This window comes from Populus nigra, chromosome 7 (genome assembly GCF_951802175.1).
Source record: "Populus nigra chromosome 7, ddPopNigr1.1, whole genome shotgun sequence".
NCBI classification, from domain to species: domain Eukaryota; kingdom Viridiplantae; phylum Streptophyta; class Magnoliopsida; order Malpighiales; family Salicaceae; genus Populus; species Populus nigra.
The window spans coordinates 5,001-31,721 of record NC_084858.1 but is presented as its reverse complement, the minus strand read 5'-3'; the positions used below and the strand labels follow the sequence as shown (position 1 = coordinate 31,721).

The 26,721-nt window shown below is 33.1% G+C and overlaps 4 protein-coding genes across 10 annotated transcripts; 2 read left to right on the top strand and 2 right to left on the bottom strand.

Moving 5' to 3' along the window:
• Positions 1–4,107, top strand: LOC133699506 (conserved oligomeric Golgi complex subunit 6). The gene is made up of 9 exons (XM_062122769.1): positions 1–274; positions 361–413; positions 508–831; positions 1,017–1,140; positions 1,233–1,379; positions 1,503–1,766; positions 1,854–2,138; positions 2,645–2,788; positions 3,524–4,107. Exons 1-9 carry the CDS (start codon positions 53–55, stop codon positions 4,037–4,039), a joined length of 2,079 nt encoding a protein of 692 aa, XP_061978753.1. The 5' UTR covers positions 1–52; the 3' UTR covers positions 4,040–4,107.
• Positions 4,108–6,185: 2,078 nt separating this feature from the next.
• On the bottom strand, positions 6,186–12,148 carry LOC133699144 (probable apyrase 7). Of its 7 annotated transcripts, XM_062122297.1 has the most exons (5): positions 11,960–12,148; positions 11,751–11,851; positions 9,356–11,444; positions 7,936–8,254; positions 6,186–6,699 (listed from the first exon to the last, which is right to left on the bottom strand). In XM_062122297.1, the coding sequence occupies exons 3-4, from the start codon at positions 11,331–11,333 to the stop codon at positions 7,953–7,955; spliced, it is 2,280 nt and encodes a 759-aa protein (XP_061978281.1). In that variant the 5' UTR covers positions 11,334–11,444; positions 11,751–11,851; positions 11,960–12,148; the 3' UTR covers positions 6,186–6,699; positions 7,936–7,952. The 7 variants fall into 7 exon arrangements, with proteins under 7 accessions (XP_061978281.1, XP_061978278.1, XP_061978277.1 ...); XM_062122294.1 differs by lacking the exon at positions 11,751–11,851 and having other exon boundaries at positions 9,356–11,545; positions 11,899–12,148; XM_062122293.1 differs by lacking the exon at positions 11,751–11,851 and having other exon boundaries at positions 9,356–11,537; positions 11,899–12,148.
• An 8,590-nt stretch (positions 12,149–20,738) lies between these two features.
• Positions 20,739–22,773, top strand: LOC133699704 (pentatricopeptide repeat-containing protein At5g66520-like). Its single transcript, XM_062123088.1, has one exon. It carries the CDS (start codon positions 20,774–20,776, stop codon positions 22,658–22,660), a length of 1,887 nt encoding a protein of 628 aa, XP_061979072.1. The 5' UTR covers positions 20,739–20,773; the 3' UTR covers positions 22,661–22,773.
• Positions 22,774–22,873: 100 nt separating this feature from the next.
• Positions 22,874–26,000, bottom strand: LOC133699705 (WAT1-related protein At4g19185-like). The gene is made up of 7 exons (XM_062123089.1): positions 25,720–26,000; positions 25,467–25,529; positions 25,257–25,373; positions 24,848–25,130; positions 24,288–24,443; positions 23,484–23,635; positions 22,874–23,240 (listed from the first exon to the last, which is right to left on the bottom strand). The coding sequence occupies exons 1-7, from the start codon at positions 25,917–25,919 to the stop codon at positions 23,030–23,032; spliced, it is 1,182 nt and encodes a 393-aa protein (XP_061979073.1). The 5' UTR covers positions 25,920–26,000; the 3' UTR covers positions 22,874–23,029.
• Between the last annotated feature and the right edge of the window lie 721 nt (positions 26,001–26,721).

Below are 26,721 nucleotides of genomic sequence, written 5' to 3'. Positions count from 1 at the left end.
CCAAAATTCCTTTATCACCAGATAAAACAGAATCAAGAAACGGAAACGGGAAATGGGAACGCCGGTGGGATTGGCGCCGGGACTTTCTAGGAAGCTGAAGAAGGTGCTGGAATGTCGGACGGACAGTCCGGATCTGGTGGCTTCGCTCAATACTCTGTCCGCTTTCTACAACGAAAACACCCCTCAGTCACGTCGCCACCTCAGATCCACCATCGAGGACCGCTCTCTCCACCTCAATCACGAGTTTCTTCAAGCCTCCCACACCGCTCAGCAAGTAAACTATACAATAAAACTCCGAATCCTCCTATACATCTATTTCTCTGTAATTTGAACTGAGTTGAATTGATCTATTATTACTAGGCTTTGGATCGTGTCGAGGAGGAGGTTAACGCCCTGGCCGAATGCTGCGATAAGTAACTTTCTATCATTGTCCTGATTTTTACTCCAATTCAGTTTTCCATGTTAAAATTAAATAATTAAATAAATAAAAACATCCTTTCATTTCAGTATTGCCAAGGCTTTGAGTAGTTGTAGTGCAAGTACGGGTGATATTATCAGCACCACCGAGAGGCTCAAAGAGGAACTAGAAATCACCACTCAGAGACAAGACATTGTATCCTGCTTCCTTCGCGATTACCAGCTCTCAAATCAAGAGATCAATGCTCTTAGGGATGAGGATCTCGATGACAACTTCTTCAAGGCTCTTTCTCATGTTCAACAAATCCACGCCAACTGCAAGGTTCTGCTGCGTACCCACCATCAGCGTGCTGGTTTGGAGCTCATGGATATGATGGCTGTCTACCAAGAAGGAGCCTATGAGCGCCTTTGCAGGCAAACACCCCCCCCCCCCTTTTTTGCCTGCCTTCAATATATAGAACCACTCGTTTCATTTTAATATGAGGAATGAATTCTTGCTTCTCGTTTCTTTGTTTCTCATTTCTTCTAAATTTTTTGCCTGTCTTGTATGGTTTAATTTAAAAGATATCGTTCCTTTATGCATATGTGTAATTATGTAGGTGGGTTCAGGCAGAGTGTAGGAAATTGGGTGACAGTGATAATCCTGAAGTTGATGAGCTTTTGAAAACAGCTGTCCGTTGGCTCAAGGAAAGGCCTGCTCTTTTTAAGTACTGTGCAGAAGAGGTAGTTCTCATGTGGCAAAGCTTAATGACGAATAGCTTAATGGTCAAATGCTGTTTTTTTCCCTCTCTAATTTTTCATAATTATTTATACAGGTAGCAAATATGAGGCATAATGCATTGTTTAGAAGATTTATAAGCGCTCTTACACGTGGAGGACCTGGTGGAATGCCAAGACCTATTGAGGTTCATGCTCATGATCCGTTAAGATATGTAGGTGACATGCTAGGATGGTTACATCAGGTTCGACTTGGAGTCCTCTCTGATTGTGTTGTACTTCTAATTTTCTGCTTGGCCGAGTTCCATGCACATATTAATCTCAGTTTCATTCTTTAATAATTTTATGTCAATTTGCTCCACGTGCAGGCCTTGGCATCTGAACGAGAACTTGTTCTTGTCCTACTCGACCCAGATGCATTGGTAGATACCGTATCAACCGTAAACCGATTCTCCAAGAGTTTGGAGAATGGCACTGGAAAGACAGAATCTGACCTAACATTTGTTCTGGATAGAATTTTCGAAGGAGTTTGCCGGCCATTTAAAGTTAGAGTTGAACAAGTTTTGCAGTCACAACCTAGTCTCATAATTGCCTGTAAACTCAGTAACACACTGGAATTTTACAGCTACACTGTGAGTTTACCTCATCTTTGTTTTCCATGCCCGCTTTTTTGTTTCTCCTTCTTGATGACAATAACTGTAGTCTCTGCTGTTCTTCAGATCTCTGATTTACTTGGGAGAGATACAGTTCTGTGTAATACACTTTGGGCACTGAGGGATGCTGCTCAGAAAACATTTTTCGACATTCTGAAAAGTCGGGGAGAGAAGCTTTTGCGATATCCTCCCCTTGTTGCTGTTGATCTTTCCCCACCAAAAGCAGTGAGGGAAGGAGTCTCGGTTCTGCTTGAAATAATTGAAACCCACAACAGCATGATGGTTACTGTTACAGGGAAGAAGCCTGATTTTGATCCAGTGATCTCTGCTTTACTTGACCCTATCATTCAGGTGTGCTTGTCTTTGATGTTAGTGGTAGAATAGCATTATTCATGGCGAACATGCTCCTGATTACATAATTTCAACATGAGATAAAATAAGTGGACAAACTGCATTAAACTTGGTGGATGTGCTGAATAACTTTAATGTTAAAACTGTGTTGTGCATAAGTGACCTGTAACAATCACTGTGTAAAGTTTGGAAATTTATCTGCTTCCAAAGATGCTTAGGCTCTAACCATGTGATTTAAAGTTGCGCCGGAGCAAATATCTGTGATTGCATTTGAAACAGAAAATGGCAATTGGTCTTACATTTTAACTTCTGATGAGTTTATGTTCTGAGCTTGTTGTGAATTGCTTTTGGCACTACTTTTGAAACTGGATTGATGTTTTTCAAACATGCGAGTATTGCTTCTATTTTAGGACTAGTTTTTCTCTGTTAAGAACTTAGATTCCATTGAGTTTTTTTAGGCAACATGTTATTTTTGATTTCCATCTAATTGCTTTCAATAATCACAGATGTGTGAGCAAGCTGCAGAGGCACACAAGTCCAAGGGTGTTAGCCATGCATCGAGAAGAAGAGCAAGTTCTGACTCGGGCCAAATTAGTAAATCATCGGTCGATGCTCTCTTGTCAAATAACAGCCCTGCAACATCGTCCAAGGTTTTGCCTGTTCTCTCAATGCTTTTATTGTTGTCTTCCTTTTTCAGTCCTAGAGCTTCACCTCTCTCTTCTCACACTTGGTGGGTTTGTGGTATGCTTTATGAGCATTTCGAGCCATTATATGGTCGAAGGCTTGATATATCAAATAGCCCCCTGATTTTGTATACTGGTGCATTTTCCTGGCATCTACGACCATTAAAATTAGCTACCTTTAAATAATCTTTATGATGAAATTTCCAGGTCATGACATACTTTTGTCGAGTCAGCGGAAGGAAGGAACCCTAGGAACGTAAACTGAATCATTTCCAACTTAGTATTCAGTCATAACATGTCAGGATTGAACATGATCCTTTTCTCTCTATTAAGATGTATATGTATCCATTGTCTTAATGACCATATGCCTCACTGTCTCTATTGTCCCTGCATTTTAAATTCTGAGCATTCAATACCATATCTCAGGGTAGCTGTTGTGGTGATAACACAGAACTAGGCAATTATAATCCTGCTCATGTTTGAATTCATGAATTACACCCCTTTTTTTTTTCATTCTATGAAGTACATCTTAAGATGCCAAAAAAGAGCTTGAAAGGGTGATGCTTGTGCTCAACTTACATCCGGCTTAGTTTGTCTAACATTAAATGACGAAACATATGCAGATTTGTGCATTCTTCTAAATGGCTTTTGCATCCTAATTTATAATATTAATTAATACCATGGACTCATGAATCCTTGCAGAATAGTGAAACTCCTTCCAAAATATTCCTCATCAATTGTTTATGCGCCATCCAACAACCTCTATCCAGGCACAAGGTTGCAGCTGGCTATGTAAAGAAACTGGGAGCAATGATTGACAATCACATGCATTCACTTGTAGAAAAGGAAGCCGAGGCCATTTTAAGTAGATGTGGCTTGTCGCAAAAGATGCACTACTTCCAGAAGTCACTTAACGAGGAGGGCAGTACAGCAACTGGCCCTCTGGTGGAAATTGAAGACACCTCTCCAGTGTCTCTTTCAGAATGTTTGAGGGCATTCTTTGGGCTTATTATAGGAAATGAGAGTTCCCTTCCTGAATTTGAGCAGATGCAGGTTCCAAAGTTGCGCTCTGAAGCTGGTATACAGGTGGCTCGGTCTCTTGCTGAAGCTTATGCGCTCATTTACACGGCAATAATGGATCCCAAGAATGGCTATGCAGAGCCCCAATCACTGGCAAGGCACCCTCCGGATCAGATACGGATAATTTTAGGCCTATGAAGCTCTACAAGTTCAATTCTATTTTAAAATTTAATCTTTTGGGTTTAAAAATGAGGAGTTGGTTCAAATTTTGATTTTGATTCTTTTTTTTTTCTCTTGTTTATATTCTTCTGTAGTTTGTTAGATGAGCTGTTCTTATTGTGATCAAATAGAATGTATTACATACCAATCAGAGCACCGACATGCTGGGACATACTGACCCGAGATATCCAAGGCAAATAACTACCAAACCAAGCATTGATGGGTTAAGACCTAGCAACCTGATAAATCCAAAACAAATACCTACTGACTCAAGCATCAACAAGCTAGAACATACAAATTTGAGAAATCCAAGGCAAATACCTATCCACTCGAGCTCCGACAGGCGAGGACCTATAAACTTGAGAAATCCAAGACAAATAACTATCGACTTAGGCACTAAAGGGTGGAAATACCTACTGATTGCAGCATTAATGGGCTAGGATCTTCCAACATGAGAAACCAAAGGCAAATACCTACTGATCAAAGCATCAACAAACAACCTACCGACCTAGGCCTTGATAAGTTGAGACCTACCAACCCAAGAAATCTAAGGCAAATACATGTCGATCCAGGCCTTAATGGGTTGAGACCTACTGACCCAAGAAATCCCAAACAAATACCTATTGACTAGAGCATCGACGAGCCAAAACCTAGTGACTTGAGAAATCCATGATAAATACATATTGGTCAAAGCGACGATTCCCAACCTATGACCCTAGAAATCCAAGGCAAATAGCTATCGACTGAAGTAGCAATGAGTTAAGAACTACAACCTGAGAAATCCAAGGCAAATACTTACTGACAATGTTGTTAAAATTATGAGTTAACTCATGAAATAGTATGATTTTATGAGTCAACATGTATCTAAAATGCAAAATTAGACTAAAAACTCGAAAACCTGTAAAATCAGATTTCACTCGTGCAAAATTAGTAAACTTGATTTGATTTTATGAGTTCACTAAATTTATGATATGAACCAACTCAAGTTCAAATTTGACCTTAAAATGTTTGTTGACCAAGTTTGTGAAATTAGTTTAGACTCATTAACTTGCAGCCCAAAAGAGGTCCATCATGATTTATCATGATGAGAACAACCAAGTTGTTACCAGGTTCATGTTTACTTTGTTAAGGGGTTTATTTCATTAATGAATTTAAATTAGTTAATTACTAGTTTAGGCTCATTAACTTGTAGGCCAAAAAAATCCATTAGGACTTATTATGATGAGAGCAATCAAGTTTCATGTTTACTTCCTATTATTCAGTGATTTCCTTGTATTAAAAAGTTTTATTCCGAGATTTTTTATTTTTTTCATGTCATTAATTTATTGATCCATACTATATCTCTCTCATTTTATTTAAATCACTCATTAATTATAATATTCTTGACTCACTTTATCATATTTTAATGGAATTTAATTTCTTGATTGAAATTGTCAATATATAATTAGTTAAAAAAATTATTTATGATTTTACATTCCAACTATACGATCCAAGTTTATATTATATTTTTCATGTGGTGTCAAAAAAATATTTTTGACAACCTTGCTTGCTGACCCAAGCACTAAAAAGTCGAAACCTATCAACCCAATAAATTCACAGCAAGAAGTTTTTTTAATAGTATTTAATATTTATTCAAATAAAAAAATATCCTTAATTTAATTTGATATTAATCAACACACTAGGATTGAAAGATAAAAATAGCCCCTAGAGATAGTTTAGTAGATTTTATAATTAAGTAATTTAACTTTGCTAGAAAAAAATTGAAAAACTAAAAAACATCTAAATATAAGTTTTAACATTTTTTTTATTTTAGAAAGTAACTAATTAATTTTACTGTATAAAAAAATTTTTAAAAAAATATTATCTTATATACTATAAAAATGATAATTGAAACACTATGAAAAGAATATATTACCTTTAATGCCTAATTCCAAAATCTTATGACTGAAGGGAAAATTTATCATTTACTTTTACAAAATATTTTGAGTCTAGGTGCATAATAACTTAATGAGGAGTTTTAGGTTTTTGTTAATGGTACAAAATGAAACAAAATCTGCCACCGTACTTTCTAGCTAACCCAAAATAAAAGAGAGAATGAATTAGAAGGAACAAAAACAACCGACCATAAATAATAACTTCCTCAGCCTCTCAATAAAATGACTTCAACAAAAAAAATACAGCATGTAGTATAACATTGTACACCACTGTATATGAATCCGTGTTTTCAATCACGTTTCATCTCACTATTGCTATGCACTTGCTTGTCCGCAAAGTGAAAAAAAAAAAAAGATTCTGTTAATGAAATTTGAGTCAAAATGATATGCAATAAAATGTTGACTTGTGATGAGGCAGACGCTTTGCGTGATAATGGATGGTCACGGGGCCTTCTCTGATCAATCGAGCAATAGTACTCGACGGTGCAAGGGCATCAGGTTATTATCGGTTAATGAGCAGTAGAACATGATAATTACTCAAACCAGTGAGGTAAGTAATCTACCTACGTGCAGTAAGCTTGTTTACACTGGATCTTCTTGCAATGAAAGCCAGAGAGGGGCTCCTGAATCATACTCCAGCAGAATCTGCCAGAGTCAATGATCGTACCAGCTTTTATCAATACCTCCACAACGGAATTGTTTACACTGTGATGTGAATGTAAGGGATTGAGTAATCAAGATCTCACACAAATTAAATCTCTAAATACCTCAGTGGCAACAGGCAACTGATCAAAAACAAAATATTAAAAAAAAATAAAGAAAAACAAAAAACTTTACACAACTGATGCCCAAGAAAAAGCAACGAAATGTATTTAACCACCTAGCTCAAGTAACCCCTTTGGAATTTTCCATTAGATGGTCTGAAACTTTCTAATGGATGTTACCATAGAACACATGCAAGTGCTCACACACAGCAAGAGGCAATACTTTATATTTCTGCTTATCTACCAAAATCATCATTAATGTTTTTCTTATTAAAGACTGTGAGCCAAATAAATGTTCTGACGCTCAGCTTTCCATTTTTTATTGGTTAAAAGGAAGGGATTGGAGTGAATATGTCAGAAAAGAGTAGCATGAAAATTTCTGTGAACCTTCTAGACCAAGCCTCCTTGCTACCCTGAGGGAAAAATTGAAGGAATTAAAATTGTGGACTTTATTAATGCGTTGTGATTATGAAAATTACCAGAACATTGATTCCGGTCTAAGTGTGTAGAACTGACCAATAAAAATCAGAAAGCTGATGTCTTTTTTAGCATCAAAATATTTATTTGACTCACAGTCCTTAATAAAAAAAACACTAATGACGATTTTGGTAAATAAGCAGAAAAATAAAGTATAAAGTATTGCCTCCTGCTACGTGTGAGCTCGTGCACGTGTTCTTTGGTATTGAATGGATTAGTCCACACCCTTTAGAAAGTTTCAGACCATCCAACGGAGAATTCCAAAGGGGTTTCTTTCACTGATATTCAGCAAAAATGGAAACAACATTTTTATTATTTTTGCTTTTCCCTATGGAAGATGTTACACATCTTATCCTCCTTTTTGTGTTCTCTCTCTCTTCCTTCATAAAATTCCTTCATTTGTCTGAAATAAGGTGACCTCCTTTCTACATGCATTCTCATTTTAAACAGGTACATCTCTTTGGAGTGTGTAAAAAGAAACCTAGATTCCTGTTCAATGTAGCATCATGAGAATATATATTCATGCAAGCACCATCTTATCTATAGATTGAACAGTAGTAATAATGAATCAATTTTCAGCTGAAGTTCCTCATGCTAGAAAGTATGCCTAGAATTCAAAAAATAAGAACTGTTGGCTGAAGATTGTCGAGTCCTTTCCTGTGTGAAAATATGTAATTTGGAAAGAAAGAGATGGACATACCTTCCAAACATTATGCTCTAAACCTTTGTCATGTGTGCATCAGCCAATGAAGAATTGAGGTCTTCTCGGGATTGTGATCTCCTGCTTTGAAGTCGCATCTGACCTCTATGTGGGGTCCAGAAGGAACCCATGCTACTGCTGTCAATCATTTGTCCTAAGCTACTCGAGGAATAACTGTGTGAAACACTGTTAGTGGATGGGTGTAGGGAAGATTCCATGAGCTGGATGCCACTATCACCTAGACTATCTCCCAAGCCAAATGATCTTTGCTGACTACCTGCAACTGTTGGACTCAGTGGCATCTTTACACGTCCATCCCCTGAAGTACCAAGTTGAAACAGCCTTCAAAAATTGAGCAGGGGGAAAAGAATCTACAGAAAGATATCAGTGCAAAACAGATTGAAGAAAACCTACCTTAATATGTAGTACTTCAAGAACTTTTTTTTTCTAGTTCTCCAAACATTTTTTTCTAATAATATATTCTACTTTTCTCCAAAAGATTGAGTGACCAACTATAATGTAACAGTAACTTAAAACCTTTCAAACTTAGCTCGAACTACTGCAGCATTATTTAATATTCACTGCCAAGTGTTTCATGGAAATCAAGCCCTCAAACAGAATAGAGAGCAACTAAATTCATCAAAAGAATTTAAGTTGGGTATAGTAGCCTATTTCAGTGTTTTCAAATCCAACTTCTCCAATTTGTGTAACAACACAAATAAATAACTGGCTCCTTTGCAGTCCTGCCAAGACACTCGCACCTTGAATATATCAAACGGACAAAGACAGGACTCCAAAATTTCCCAGCAGAATCCAACTGTGTACCAGAATCCCACCACAACCAACAAAAATGCTAACGTCTTGAAATCAAATTTCAAACCATAAATTCCACTAGAAAACATGGGGAAGAACTTACTTCAAATTTATTGTTTTTTTTCCCTCTATTTGTTTATTTTCGAAACAAAGCAAGTACCTGCCGTCTCAATTTTATGTCTTCAAAGATGCAATTTTATTGATTATGTATTATTCTATTGATTTGGTTTTTGAAACAAAATCAAGTAGTTGTCGTATACATGCACATCAAAATCATGAATTTTGTGCACTGAACTAACCCAACATATAATCTTTTGACATCAATTCTTGAGAGAAGCACATATTTACCTCTCAATATATCCCTTACATTTTGGTTGTGGTGTGTAGACAAATTAAAAATTTAATTTTACAGCTCAGATTGTAAGGATTGAGATAAAACATTGGACTGCATGTTATGGTGTTTTAGTCTTGTGGCATCTTTTACTATCCCTCCACGGCAGAATGAAAAGAGCATGAAGGATTACAACACAACTTCTCCTTTCAAAGAGACATGTAATAGAGAAAAATAATTATGCTCCCATATCATAGATACAGCATAAAAGCTTACCAGAACTGATAGGACTCCAACGTCGGAATCGAAAAGGAGACTGGATGCTAAGAACAGATGTGGCAGATGTACTGTTATTCCTGAAAAGCAAGAAATATGGTCTCCAGAAAAATCTTGGCATCCAATTGCCATAACATGATAATGCCCAAACAAGTAAAATCAATGATATAAGCAAAATGGTAATAAGAACCACTGGATGTATCTTCATCTGGAGTACTTCATAGTCATGTAGGTTCAATCTAGTTGAAAATGCTTTCCCAGCTTCCAACAGGGCAACCCCAAGCGTCCAAGTAATACTTCCAGAACCAATGATAATTTGGTTCTCTGTGATGTGTAAGCCCTCTCTCAACAGTAACACTATATATGGTGCCCTGAAACAGTATTGTTCAATAAAAGGCTGTGGAGGAACACTGTTCTTTGCAATTTCCCAATTCTTTTCACAGAATTCTCGACCCTTTTCCAAAACATCATCAAGTGCAGCTTCTGAAGTCAGATTAAAGAACCGATAAACCACAAAAAAGCCCGACATACCATAGAAGTGACCATAAGGACGTGGGAGATTTGGAGCAAGAGCGCAAGGTTGCAAATCACAATCAATTCCAGGATCTTGATTAGACCATTCAGACAAATTAACAGCAATTTTGGCAAGTGCACTGCATTCTTCCCAATTTGGGGCACCAATAAGCTGCACAGGAAGTCCTGACTTGACTCGGTTACCCAAATTTCTTCCTCTGATAACAGGACTTGCTCCATCTTGTTGTTTAGAAAAACACTGAGAACAGATGTATTGCTCTTTATAGCCAGACTGCAGGCAAGGGTGTCTAATTTCTATGTTACCACTAACTAGATCAGCACTAGAAGGCTTCTTTAAGATATGGGCAACAGACTTGTCAAATGCATCGTTTAAACCATAGCCCGCAAGGGAATAGGCACTGAGATGATGATTAACTGCTCCAATTCTAAGACTTAAGCTAGTCTCATTATGGACATGCTCCTCACTCTCAAAAGTAACTTGTAACGATGAGCCACCCATGTCAAGTGCTCCAAATGTTGCTTTCTTGGGGCTTGCCCCTAGCACACCTGTGCGATGGTTAAGGGCTATCCATCCATAGTAAGCTTCCTCCATGCCACTGATGATCTTAATCCATTCTCTCTGGCACAAGAAAGGTGATTCCTTCAGAATAGACCATGACTTGTCTAGAAGCCATTTTGAATCTGCACTGGGAAGTCTACGAACTCCGGCTGTAGCATAAAGAAAAAGGGAGGTGGTCTTATGCGCCTGCTGGGGAATTTGCTTCTCAGCCCATCGAACAAGCGGGTTTATGGCAGCCTTTAAGCCAGACGTATTATGTACCAATGTGTGAAGCCCAGGCTCGGTCTCCATTCTATCATATGCACGTCCACTGGGCTTTCTTGAAACACCCTCTGTGTATGATTTCAGAACAATTGGGAGACCATCTGAGTTGTGATCAATCGTTGCCTGATATACATAGACTCTAGTTCCAGTACTTCCACAGTCAAGAACAACATAGAACCTGGATGCTCCTTGAGACCAATAAGAATAAACATATGCTGTAACCAGATAGGTTAAAAAAGCAATGAGTAGTAGGCACAAGAAAATCAAGAGCAGTTGCAGCCCCTTCCTCCGCAAAACTGGTGTTCCACAAGGCAATGCTTTCTCCTTAGAGAAACTTGACCCGGCATTTTCTCTCTGCAGGGAATGAGGTTTCCTGCCAACGCCAAGGTTGATATCACCTTGTTCAAGATCAAGATGATGATATGATGAGAAATCTTGGAGAGATGAAGAAAGCCGCATGTTGTTGTTCTTGGGTGCAGAGTTGGAAAAGGTGAAGCCATGATCAATGGTTTCATGTGGAGGTGACAATCCAGTTGGCATATAAGGAAAAGCAGAAGACTTTGCAGGTGAAAGACGACTTGTTGCAGCAGAAACTAGATCCGATATTCTTCCTAACACCATACTTGCAGAGAAAGTGCGAGTACATGAGAAGTTTGCTTCATCTAAGGAAAGCAATTGAGTTGGTAGGGAATTAGGTTCCTGCAGCCGACTGTGGCGCTTGAAGCAATACCTCTACATACACAGAAGAAATCAAGTGGCTGGGCTCAACTTGAGTATAGTTGTACAGGCAAAAGGAAAAGGACGCATTTCTAGTATTTAATGAATCTGCATTGCTAAATGAAAATTGGAATTACTGTCTGCTAAATGAAGATTTGTTGATAATGAAAAGCTTAGACACAAAAAGAAAAGATTGTAACTTTTGATTCCCATATAAAAAGTTTCCAATGCAGTGTTGTGGGTTTGTCAAAAAGATGATGGAAATCTAAATCTAACAGGATTTATTATAAGAAAAGGCAACATACAACACAGATTCCTTACAGTTAGGAATCAGTCTCCAGTGATCGGTCACTCGTCATTGGGATTGGGATTCGATCATTAACAATTAGCAGTAAAATCAATCAAATCACAGTGCTCAAAACCTGGAAAATTAAAAGAAAGATTAATATTTTCTGCAAATGAAGGTTACCTGGATGTACCGAAGGAAGGATCGGGAAATAGAATTCTTCAATTGCTTTGCAGGAAATTACCACTTCGTATAACTAAGTAGAAAGATACAATATGATCAAAAGAAGGAAAGGAACTTTCTTCTTCTGTTTCAATTTCAGATCCAGTCCAATCCAGTGGATGAAAAGACGAGATCGCCTGCCTGCCAAAGGAAGATAGAAAGAACGACTTCAACTCTTTTTCATAAGAATTAAAAATAAAAATTGGGTATTTTTCACTTTCAAGTTCAACTTATTACTTACGGGTTCGCCCGAGAAGATTTGTTTTTCAGTTTAAAACTTGAAATTAGTTCAATTTTATATTAAATTCATTTAAATACATTATTATTTTTTAATGCATTAACTGATCTAAAAATATTGTTCTTCTCAAATAAAAAATAATAAACTCAGATTTGCAGAACTGAAAACCTAATAACTAAAGTATAAGGTTCTGTGTATTATTGTGGTGGTATGATATACTTGATTGTAACTTTAAAAAGTATTTGATTTTTATTTCTTAAGCATATTTTTCATTTTAAATTATCTTAAAAACAAAGATTTTAAAAAATATATAATTTATTTTTTCAAACCGCAAAAATTATTATAATACCAGGTGAAAAATTGGTAAAATAGGCAAATTGATTTTGATCTGATTTTTTAAAAAATATGTTTTATTTAACATATTACAAGATATATTTATAGTATTAGATACTTGACTCGCGCTTCACCGCGGGTTACAAAGTTTTTTCTTAACAAAAAAATTTATGCACAGACTTTTTTGACATTTTTTTATATTTAAAAAAATTCTAAGTGAAATAAAAAAAATTATATATATATATATAATCAAATAAATTGAGAGCTATGTGTGTTAATAAGTGAAAAAAAACCATAAATGATAATAAAAAATAAAATTGAAAAAATCAAGAGACAGGTGTAGATCAAGATATTTAATTTTATAAGACATGACATTTATGCCATTGTGTTTGCTAAATTTGTTAATTAAAATAAATTTTTTATTCAATCAAACGATAGTAGAAATAAACATACACATTAAATTGATTCAATAAAATAAAGGAAAATAAATAATATACAAGGCTTCACATATTAGAAATATTATTTGAAAATAATTTTTTCATTTTCAAAAATAAAGTTCATCTATATAAAAGATTAAAAAAATTATAAATGAATCAGAAAAATCTTCTTAAAAATTAAATACATAACTAAAAAAGAATCATCATTTCAAAGAAACTCTCCAAACAACATAAAAAAATGGTATTAATCTAAATATAAATAAAAAAATATTTTAAATATATAAAATAAGCATTAATTTAAAAAACTAGAAACAAAAAAAAATTGTGAGGCGTTGTTGGGCCTAGCAAGCCAGGCCAGTTAAGATTAGGGTAATTTTTTTTTCTTATCAATAAAAAATCCAGCAGAGTTTCCTCTGTATTTTTAGATATCAAGTTGTCGACTCTTCTTCCACAATCTCTAATTATCAAATTTCTTACTCATCCTATCATCCAGGACTTCCTCCTCTCATTATATCACAATTTCTCAATAATCAAATTCACACATGTTTAAACAATTTAACATCATACATTTATATAGATACAATCCAATGAACTAATTACACAATTCAAAGATTTACAAATAAGGATCATTAGCAAAATTATAATTGAAATAAGTACATAATTAAAAAATAAATTCATAATTAAAATTATATTACACAAAAGGGCTTTCGATAAACTAGTGACGCATTAAATTCTAGAATTTATATTACATAACAAAATGATAAATTCATTCATTACAAAATGATACCCAACAAAATATAAGAAAACTAATTTACTATAGGGGAATGTACCTGAAAATTGATTTAATATAAAAATTTGATTATACAAATGAAATAAAATATCAATAAAATTCTTTCTACTTTCTTTCTTTCTTCCTTTCTTTTTGAAAATTTAGTCATAAAATCATTAAATTAATTTGCTCATCTAATATTATATATATTAATTAAATTTTAGAATAATCTATGATTTTTTTTTTAACATCAACCAAAAATATAATTATTCCTATTACTCATTAACCCAGGCACTTTTTTCACTAATAGATGATTAATTTCCCACTAGTCCATTCAACAAGCACTAATTCCATCAATTTAGAAAAATTAGTTGAACAATCCACCCATTCATCAGAGTACAAATCTCATTACCCAGGAAATTAATTTTTCATCACGCTCATTTGCCAGGGCACTAATTCCATTAAATTAGAAATTAGTTCAACGATTTACCCATTCACCAAAGTACTAATCCCATTAACTAGGGAATTAATTTATTATCACGTCCATTCACGAGAGCATTAATCCCATTAATTCATGAATTAGTTCAATAATTTGCCCATTTACCAGGATTCTAATCTCATTAACCAGGAAATTAATTCTTTATTATGCCCATTTACTAGGGCACGAAGTCCATTAAATCAGTAATTAGTTCATCACATCACATATCTTATTTTCTCAAGTAAACAATATAATAACTACTAATTTATTAACCACAATTAATCAGATAAAAATACATATTGACCAATAATAAATTTGGGCACCGTGTAATTATCTGACTACTAAACTCGAGCTGAAGTTCTCTGTTGTGGTGTCAGCTTGGCAACCTCTCTTGAATTAACAAGTATATCACATCATTATTCTACTTTCCATATTGACACATTCCATAAATAAAATTCTTCCAGTTATTCTTTCATTTGCCAAAATCAAATTTAGAGAGAAACATGAAAATTCCCTTCTTCATTTGGTAAATTTTCTTTCTATTCTTTAAATTTTCATATTGTAACACAATTCATTTCATCATTCAAATTAATATATATATTCTTTAATTTTTTACTGAAATTTAAATTTAAATTAAAGGAAAACATAAAAAAAATTCATGATCTATTCACTCTTTAACATTAATTTCATCTATTTCCTATACAATCTCATCATCTTAATAAAATTCTTAAATTTTATTTTTCTTATTATTATTTTTCCAAAAATCCCTTCTTCAAGAACACCCAAAATTTTGTTTCAATTACCATAATTTCTTATTTTCTCTACTCAATTCAATAATCTTAACACAAATTCAAAATCAATTGTAATTTTTTCAAAAATTTGTCATGAACCTTAATTCTTCATTTCACAAAGTTCAATCAATTTAAAGCATAAATTCTTTAAGAATCTTATTTAAAAGTGTGAGGACACCTTACCAAGCAACAACTAAAGCTTTAACACTTTTAAATTGAGAAACTTTCCCTCACTTGAATTTTTTCCCTCTCCCTGCCGAGTGCTTCCTTCTCTTTGAAAAATCAAGTTTGTTCCCCCTTTTTTTTTTTCTTCCCACACACACTCAATTCTTTCTTCCCACACACATACACTTGCACATATATATTTATTTAACATTTTTAAAATTCCTTTTATATCCCTCAATAATAACTTTTTTTAATTTTTAGGTAAAATTTTCTCAAATCCTGATACCTGTTTATACCAAATCTTACCCAAGTTATTTTGAATTTCACTAAGTTACACGCTTCCACTTTCAATTCCGTGCAATTCATTAAAATTTTATTCGTATTTCTGTGTTTATATATATATATATATATATATATATATATATATATTCTATTACTATTATTTTTATTTTTACTCTAACCCCCGTCCAAAACATTTTATTTTGGATTTCTCGAATTTTATCATCGTTATTATAAGTTAGTTTATCACTTTCTCCTATTTGTTTTTTCATAATATTGACTTTTAATATTATCAATGCTATTGCCCGGGGGTTTATAACACGTCACCTGTGAGCCAGATATTTTTTTTATCTTACAAAAAAATTGTACATGCATCTTTTTTTTATGTATTTTTATATATATAAAAATTTAAAGTGTAAATAGAAAGGCTTATGTATACATGGAATCAAATAAATCAACAACTATATGAATTAATAATAAGAAAAAAAATATTAATGATAACTAAAAATTAAATTAGAAAATTTGAAAGTGTTAATAAATAGAACATTTACCCGGTTGTGTTTTTTGAATTTTTTTATTAAAATTAATCTTTTTATTCAATCAAATGATATTAAAAATAAACACATATATTAAATTGATTAAATAAAATAAAAGTGGAAAAAATATCATGCAAGATTACAGATATTATGTTATTTAAAAATAAAGTTCTTGTATACAAAAAGATAAAAAAATAATAATTAATCAGAATAATTTTTTCAAAAATTAATACGAACAACACCATCAAAAAACAATATATATTAAAAAAATTTAAATAAACAAAAAAAACCACGAATAAAGGATATTAATTGAAACATAAATTTTAAAAAAGATATATAAAAAAATACCAGTAAGAAAAAAGCAATATTAGAAGAAAACAAATTGTTTGGTTATTGTGGTTTAACTCGTTAAACTCGTAACCTAAATTATGAACTCAACTAGGTTCAATGTGTTTTTCTAAATTTATATTCAACCTTTAACAACAAAAAAATTAAACTTGTGGTCCGGACCATGAACTCAACCGAGCTCAATATTTGTTTCCCTTAAATTTTAGAGAAAAAAAATTAAACTCGTGACTCGAACCATTAACTCAACTGGGTTAAATAATGTTTTCTCCTAAATTTATATTCAACTTAAAAAAAAGCGCACAACACCATCAAAAAACAATTTCTACCCAAAACAAATTAAACAAGCAAAAACAAATCATAAATGAGTGATATTAATTGAAACATAAATTTAAAATTATCTATAAAAAAGATATATAAAAAATATACCAATAAAAAAAATATCAAAAAAATAATTGCCTGGTAATTATGATTTAACTTGTTAAACTTGTGACTCGGTCCATGAACTCAACCAGGTTCAATAATGTTTCCCCTTTAATTTATATTCAACATTTTAAAAAATAATTCTAAATTAAATATTTACAACACCATAAAAAAACAATCTCTATAAAAAATGTTAAATAAGAAAAAGTCACAGATGAGAGATATTAATTAAAATATTATTTTAAAAAAAGATATCAGTAAAAAAAGCAATATAAAAAAAATAATCGCTTGGTTGTTGTGGCTTAACTCATTAAACCCATGATTTGGACCCTGAACTCAATTGAGTTCAATATTTTTTTCCATTTAATTTATTTTCAACCTTAAAAAAAGAATTAAATTCATGAATCAAACCATGAACTCAACCGAGTTCAATATTTTTTTCCCTTAAATTTATATTCAACCTTTAACAAAAAAAAAAAATTCAATCTGTGACTCGGATCATGAACCCAACCGAGCTCAATATTGTTTTCCTTTAAATTTTAGAAAACAACCTTAAACCTATGACCCGAAATATGAACTCAACCGGGTTCAATAATTTTTTCTCTTAAATTTATATTCAACCTTAAAAAACAATTAAATGTGCATGACACCATCAAAAAACAATTTCTATCCAAAATTGGTTAAATAAGCAAAACAAATCACAAATGAGTAATATTAATTGAAACATAAATTAAATATTATCCAAGAAAAGATACTAGTAAAAAAAATATCAGAAAAAAATAATTACTCGGTTATTGTGGCTTAACTCGTTAAACCCGTGACTTGATTCATGAACTCAACTAGGTTCAATATTTTTTCTTTTAAATTTATATTCAACCTCTAAAAAAAAAAGTTAAATCCGTGACCCAAACCAAAAACTGAATAAGGTTTAATAATATTTTTCCTTTAAATTTATACTCAACATTTTAAAAAATAATTCTAAATTAAATACGCATAACACCATAAAAAAAATCTCTATCCAAAAATGTTAAATAAAAAAGAAAATCACATATGAGAGATATTAATTGAAACATAAATTTAAATATTATTTTTAAAAAAGATATATAAAAAAATATATCAGTTAAAAAGTAATATAAAAAAAATAATCATTCGATTGTTGTGCCTAAACTCGTTCAACTTATGATCCGGACCACGAATTTAGCTGGATTCAATATGTTTTTCCTTTAATTTATTTTCAACCTTAAAAAAATTAAACTCAAGACCCAGACTATGAACTCAACTGAGTTCAATATTTGTTTTCCTTCAAATTTATATTTAGTTTTTTTAAAAAAATAAACTCGTGATCCAAATCATAAACTCAATTAGGTTCAATAATGTTTTCCTTTAAATTTATATTCAACTTTTTATTAAAATTCAAAAATAAAAAATGCACAACATCATAAAAATCAATCTTTATAAAAAAGGTTAAATAAGCAAAAATAAATCATAGATGAGGGATATTAATTGAAACATAAAGTTAAAAATTATTTAATATCTATATATATATAAAAGATACCAATTAAAAAAGCAATATAAGAAAAAAAATAATTGTCTGGTTGTTGTGGCTTAACTCGTTAAATCTGTGACTCAAATCATGATTCCAACCGGGTTCAATATTTTTTTCCCTTTAAATGTATAGCAAAGCTTAAACAAAAAAAATACAAAGTAAATAGTGTCATTCATATTAAAATGTGTGGGTCAACTTGAATTATAAACTCAAAGTTTAATATTTTTTTTAAAGTTATAGTTAATTTTAAAAAAACTCGTGATCCAAAACATGAAATCAACTAGATTAAATATTTTTTCTCCTAAATTTATAGCAAATCTTAAAAAAAAGGAAAACAATGAATAATAATAAGAAGAGTCTTCGCTATATATATATATAGCTTTGATACCCGCGCGATGCCGCGAGTTATTTTTTTTTTATAAAAATATTAAAAAAATAAAAATTTAAAAATCTTGGGTTTTTCTGCAAAGTTATACCCAAGAATTGTAGATTTAGCTGCAACGCCTGACCTAAGAGTAATATTTATAATATTTATAATAAAATTAAAATTGCATGACCCAAGTTTAAGTGAGTCTGGTTGTAACACCGGACCCAAGAATACTGGATGTGGGTCTGGTTATAAGATCGTATCATAAAAGTGTGATAATTAAATAGATTAATTAAAAAAACAAAGAAAAAAATCAACAGAAAGAAAAAAACTAATGAAGAAAAAGAAAAAAAATTGAATTAATTGGGTCAACCTTTTAAACCAGGTTATCCTGTAAAACATGAGATTTGCGTCATGAAAGTTTGATAACTAAATAGAAAAAAAAATGACGAGTTTACCTAGAATTAACCGGGTTTACCTATCAAACCAAGTCAACCCGTCAAGCTCAGGATACGTGTCATGAAAGTATGAAAGTCTGATAATTAAATAGAAAGAAAATTAACTTTAACAAACTAAACTAAATGGAAAAAATAACTCGTCAAATCAGGTTAACCCATAAAACCCGAGATTCGTATCATGAAAATCTGATAACTAAATAAAAAAATTTTAACATTAACAAACTAAATCAAACAAAAAAAATTCATTAAAAAAATAAAGAGAAAAAACAAAAGAAAAAAACAGTTATATAATATAATATAATACAATATAATTATAATTATAATGAAAAAACGTGGGGAAAATTTAAAAAATGAAAAAAAAAAGTGGGGAAAGCTAAAGCTAAAGCTAAATTCTCAACCAACTTAATATTAAAAAAATAAATTTAACAAAGATAATCTAAAAAAAAACATGTAGGGGAAACACTGTAGCCAAACAAAAACCATATAAGGGAAACACTGTAGCAATCCACAGTATTTTTTTTAAAAAAGCTACAAAGCTAATCTCTCAACCAGCTCAATATATAAAAAAACCCGACAAAGACTATCTAAAAAAAAAAAAGTCAATTTTGGGTAAAAGAAATGAAAAAAAAATGTACAAAAAAAGAAACAAAAGTGAAAAAAAACACGTGAGGAAAGCTTCAGCGTTTTAAAGAAAAAGATAAAAAAACTAAATTTTCAACCAGCTCAATAGTAAAAAAATAAAATCAACAAAAATAATTCTGAAAAAAACAAAAAAAAATATGTAAAAAATGACAATTTTGGAAAAAAAGAAAAATAAAAAAAACAAAAAAAAACATATGGGGAAAGCTAAAGCTAAATTATCAGCCAGTTCAATATTGAAAAAATAAATTCAATAAAGATAATTTTTTTAAAAAATATATGGGAAAACACTGCAGCAAAACAAAAACTATGTAGGGAAAACACTGTAGCAATTCATATTATTTTTTTTAAAAATAAAAAGCTAAATTCTCAACCAACTTAATATAAAAAAAATAAAATCTATAAAGATCATTTTGAAAAAAAATAAATAAAGAAATCATAAAAAAAAAGAAAACAATGTATGAGAATATTATAGCAATCCATAATGTTTTAAAGAAAAAAACTACATAGTTAAATTTTCAACCAGCTCAATATTTAAAAAAATTAACAAAGATAATTTTGAAATAAAAAAATTAAAAAAAAAACAAAAAAAAGAAGAAGAAATCAATTTTGGGTAAAAGAAAAAGCAACAAATAACATGTAAAAAAACAAAAGCAAAAAAATAAAAATAAAATTAACCTGCTACAGTGAATATTATATATATAAAAGGGAAAAATGGGAAAGGACTGTTTTTCCGACGAGTTTAGATGGATTTGAACTCTACGCAGCGTTCGGATTAATTTACATTTTTAAAAATTTTAATATTTTTTTAAAAATTAATTTTTTATATATTTTAAATTGTTATAATACATGAATGTAAAAATTAATTTTTAAAAATAATAAAATATTATTTTAACATATTTTAATATAAAAAAACTTTAAAAAACAATTTTAATCACACCTCCAAAATTTTTCTCACTTTCCACGTTATTTACATTCTCTTTTATATTTTGGACCAAAAAGTTTTAGCCACAACCCGCAAACAAATAAAGGATGATGATGATGATGAGCATGAGCTCCTCCTCCTCCTCCGTTCAAGTTCAAATGCATGTAGAACCCTTTCATTTTGAAAAATGCCAATCCATGTCTCAGCTGAGGCAATATCATTCACAGATCATCCGGCTCGGCCTCTCCTCTCATAACCATCTCATTCCCCCACTCATAAACTTCTGTGCCCGCGCCAGCACCTCCGATGCTTTAACCTACGCTCTCAAACTGTTCGACTCAATTCCCCAACCAGATGCTTTTCTTTACAACACCATCATTAAAGGATTCCTTCATTCCCAACTACTACCTACTAACTCCATCCTTCTTCTCTACTCTCACATGTTGCAAAACTCCGTTTTACCCAACAACTTCACTTTCCCCTCTCTTCTCAGAGCCTGCAGAAAGATCCAACACGGGATGCAAATCCATGCCCATCTTTTCAAGTTCGGGTTTGGAGCTCATAGTGTCTGTCTCAACAGTCTGATTCATATGTATGTCACCTTTCAAGCATTGGAGGAAGCCAGGAGGGTTTTCCATACCATCCCACACCCTGATTCTGTCTCCTGGACTAGTTTGATTTCCGGGTATTCAAAGTGGGGATTAATTGATGAGGCTTTTACCATCTTCCAACTCATGCCTCAGAAAAATTCTGCTTCTTGGAATGCCATGATGGCTGCTTATGTTCAGACCAACCGCTTTCATGAAGCGTTTGCTTTGTTTGATAGGATGAAAGCAGAGAATAATAATGTGTTGGATAAGTTTGTGGCAACCACTATGTTGTCTGCTTGTACCGGATTAGGTGCTTTAGATCAAGGGAAGTGGATACACGAGTACATTAAGAGGAATGGGATTGAATTGGATTCCAAACTCACTACTGCAATTGTTGACATGTATTGCAAATGTGGTTGCTTGGAGAAAGCTTTGCAAGTTTTTCACAGCTTGCCTTTGCCTTGTAGATGGATTTCTTCCTGGAACTGCATGATTGGGGGGTTAGCAATGCATGGTAATGGAGAGGCTGCAATTCAACTTTTCAAAGAGATGGAGAGACAGAGGGTAGCTCCTGATGACATCACTTTTCTGAATCTCCTCACTGCCTGTGCGCATTCAGGGTTAGTTGAGGAGGGGCGTAACTACTTCAGTTACATGATCCGAGTTTATGGAATTGAGCCCAGAATGGAGCACTTTGGATGCATGGTTGATTTACTTGGAAGAGCTGGAATGGTGCCGGAGGCTAGAAAGCTTATCGATGAGATGCCTGTGAGTCCTGATGTCACTGTTCTAGGCACTCTTCTAGGAGCCTGTAAGAAGCACAGAAACATTGAGTTGGGAGAGGAAATAGGGAGAAGAGTTATCGAACTAGAACCTAACAATAGTGGACGCTATGTATTGTTAGCCAACTTATATGCCAGCGCTGGTAAATGGGAAGATGTTGCTAAAGTGAGGAAACTGATGGATGATAGGGGAGTAAAGAAGGCTCCGGGCTTTTCCATGATTGAGCTACAAGGTACTGTTCATGAATTTATCGCTGGTGAAAGAAATCATCCTCAAGCTAAAGAATTGCATGCCAAAGTTTTTGAGATGCTGGAACATCTAAAATCTGTTGGCTATGTGGTTGATACCAATGGAGTACTGCATGGCCATGAGTTTGATGAGGAGGAAGATGGAGAGAACCCATTATACTATCACAGCGAGAAACTTGCCATTGCCTTTGGGCTATCAAGGACTAAACCTGGGGAAACTCTTCGTATATTAAAAAATCTGCGGATCTGTGAAGATTGTCACCATGCATGCAAACTTATTTCAACGGTTTTTGATCGAGAAATAATTGTAAGAGATAGAACTCGGTTTCACCGTTTTAAAATGGGCCAGTGCTCCTGCCAGGATTACTGGTAAGTGGGTGGTCATGGTGATTTATGGACCTTGTATCAAAATATCGCAGTAGATATATAAGATGAAAGTGCAAAATGATAAAATGATAAAATCATAGAAACTGAGTTTCTCTTTTCTCTTTGTTCTTCCCTTTTTTTATTGGAGCAGAAACCAACTATATCATAAATCGAAAAAGATGCACACAAAACAGATTCAGAAATCAAAACATCGAAAGAATGATAGAATATTATGCTCTGTATTGATTCCCTAAAGAGAGGTATATTTAAACTGAAATGAGGGGGCATAATACATGGAAGTTGTTTTACCTAAAAATACAGTACTTTCAACAAGTTGGTCATGAGAAGTTTACATAACATCTTGTTCTGTGTGTTTTTAATCAATGGATTTTGTCGGGGAAGAGGCACTAGGAAAGATGTATCCTCTATGGTACGCACCCTTGTTAATGGCTGCTTCTTTGTGAATGAATGGCTCCGATGCCCGGGCACTAATGTGATGGATGAGCCCCGGAACTGTTTGTCTTTCTCTATATGATGCCCAGGTGACCAAATAAAGGCCAGAAATGATCAGGAATCCTCCTATAAGGCTGTTTCGACACACAAACAAAAAAAAAAAAGGTACAAAGTCAGCTTCCTTCTTGCACCAGCAATTTACCATCCGAAGGTCTGAACCATATTCTATAGCAAAATATAATCAGAAGCATATTATAATCCTGATAAGCAAATCGAAGCATCATTGTGGATGATTGTATAACATACATGAAATATAAGTAAGCAAATTAATCAATAAGCTGCGTAAAATTTTTGAAAAGAAGTAACTGGAGCATAACCTTCCCAAATAAATAGGGCTTCCAAGAAATATTTTTGACAGAAAGGCAGATGCTGCAGGTTGAAGTGGATTGTAAAGTGCAACCAAAGCAGGCCCCAAGATCTTGTTGGACCATGTCAGCAGGCCATAATTAATGGCAGATGCAACAACCCCCTGAGAAAATGAAGACTGAAGTTAGATACAGCTTGCACTTAAAGGTTAGACACTAGACAGAGCTACTTTAGATTTAAAAAGAGAAATTCAAAGAGGAAGGTAGGGAAATTAGATGACTTGTCAAGAAGCAGGCCAAAAGAACCACAATCTATTATAGATGACAGCTAATGCAAAACTTTAAGCCAAGAGGAGAAATCCACAATAATTAACTTGCTATTAGGCATCCCTGAAAATGTTTTCCATGTTTTGGTTCCAAAGATAATCAAAAGGTTTTGTTCAGCTTATGGAAATGGAATATATGGCCCTTTAAAGCCATGGCAATGGCTGAGATTACCTTTGTGGTTATGAAGGAAAACTCAACACAGAAAAGATAACAAGAAAAGAACATTGAGGAGGCAAGAGTAGTAAACTTAAAATCAGTCCACCTTCATATGTTGGACTTGAACCATAGGTATACCAGAAAAGAGTATCACATTCTTCTCTCTGTAGAAGAAGTAACACCATTCTGATTTTTAGTGCTAGTTTAAAATGTCAAGCTTGACCATGTTAAAGTACTCTTCAGGCTTCAAATTTAGGAAGTGATATAAGAACTGGAAATGTATTGATGTGAAAACAAAATCCAATTTCAATACAGCCCCAAAAGGAAACTTACTGCATAGATGACTGCAAAACATTCGGATTGCGTCAAACTCCAGTCTGTTGATTCATTGGTCATGAAGAATGCTGTTACTACCATCAACAGAGCTCCAAAAGCATATGAATATGCTGTGACTGAAAGACTGGTTGGATACTTCGCTAGAACCGGAGCCTGGAAGTTTTCCAAACTATGAATTGAACATCATCAAATATAAACCATTAAAATGTAAAGCAAGTAAAACTAAGAAACAAAATGGTTTTTAGCATTAAAAGATGCAAGAAAGATATCGGGAAAAACAAATGTACTGAATTTAGAAGTTGTTTTAACAATTTTTCAACATTCAAATTGTAAGAATGGCTTGAAATTCAGATATGAAATTTGGTTGAATTTTCATTAATTGAGAGGTACATAGAAACACAACAGTCCAGAGTTTTCATTAAAAAGATTATCTTGTGATCCAGATTCTTCAAAAATGATTCAACTTTTCCAAGGTGAAGGGGGTTGAACCTTTGAATTTTTTTTTTCAAAACATAGTGTCCAATCATACACACAGGTATAACCAAATGATGGTGTACCTGAATGGCTAGGAAAACAGCCATGCACATGCAATTCCCTATTAAGCATAAAACTCCAAGGTGCCAATTATCCAGGCCAAAGTCCAACAAGCTAGACAAGAACCATCCAGCAGGCTCTGGTTGACCCCTAGCACTTATTTCACTTGACACAAAGTCTGCTTCCTTAAACCCAAATACGGAAGGACCACGGAAGAGAACCATCAATATGGCACCGGAAACACAGACAAGGATACCTGCGACCTTTGCTTGACCTTCAGTTGTAAACAAATTCAGTCTTTCAGTACTGCAAGAGAATATATTGAGGATGGTTCATCAAATTTTGAAACAAAAGCCACCTCATGAATCGAATTAAATTAAAATAAATTAAATTGTATAACAAGTAGAGAAAATGGATTAAAAATAAACTAACCCCATAATCACAGCCAGGATAAAGGTAAAAACTGGAATTGCAGGCTGGATGGCAGCAGCATAAGTTGGATTTGTGTAGCTAAGACCAAGAAGAAATAAAAGCTGGTTGCCAAATATCCTAGCAACAAAATTGATAAGCAGGATATAGTCATTCGTATAATATCTTTATAATAGTAAAAAGGAAGGATTAATTAAGAGAAGAAAAGCTTACCCTGTTAAGCCAAGAAAGAAGAACGACAAGAGGAGTGGTTTAGTCAAAGGCTGTCGAATTCTCCTAAGGAAAAAGAAGAAGAAGTTATAGCATCTAGTAGATTCATTCGAGTGGAATATTAGCTAATCTTTCTATCCATCTTTATTATAATAATAACAATAAAAAAAACATAAATATCAAGATGCAATCCATAATGGAAAAAACCCAAGAAATCTAATAGAAAGAATTGAAAATAAAATGAAAAAGAAGATACCTTTCGCGAAAACAGGCAACAGGGGCTAGGATAGCGAGGGCAAGAAGATCCCGATAGACACAGAAAACGAGCTGATTGACCCCAACATTGAGAGCCACTTTTGTAATGACATGATATCCTCCATTGAATACCTGCACCATCGCCATCGCCGTATGAGCCTTCCATGCCTCTCCTCCTCCAATTCCTCCTGATGTTGTCATCTCTTATCTCTCTCTTTCTCTCTCTAGAGAGATGTATTATATTATTAAAGGTAGTGAAGAAAGAGAACCCAAAAGAGAACAAAACAGAAGTAGGGGCAGGATTATGCTCTTCCATATTTGAGGAAACCTCAATTTAGTCCCAAATATATATACCAACTCTCAATTACATCCAAAATCTATTAATTTATTAATTAGATCCCAAGTATTTTCTACATCTATCGATTGCTGTCAATTTTTTTTTTAATATTTTGATCTAATTTGCATATTTTATGAGCTAAAATGATATTAATTCGAAAACAATTTAACAAATTAATGAATATCAATGTTTTCGATCTAATGTGCATTTTTTGCAATAAAAATGCATCAATTTGAACAAAAAATTGAGAAAAATGCTAATGAATTTTAACGAAAAAAACCTAATTGAGAACTTTATAAAAGAATTAATTGATAAGATTTATAGGTTTGGAACTATCATAAGATAGATATAGGAGAAATTCTCAGAAGAGGATAATTGTATGGTCCTAGGCTAAGGGTTAAAATCAATTCCTAGTCCCTTCCCTCTTAACATTCAATCAAATCAACTCCTTTACTTGAAATTAAATGTCAACTAGAGATCCACCAGTCATAACAGATGGCATGGCATCCATTTGGCCATGGAGTTCGTTGGAAATTAATGGAAAGTGGAGGGCTTGATTTAATAAAATTGAAAACAAAGATCTGGTTTGACTAAATGTGAAGAATTGAGGGACCGTATCTGGTTTTTATCTGTAAGCTAGTGATACTGATAAGTTGGTGCTGGACG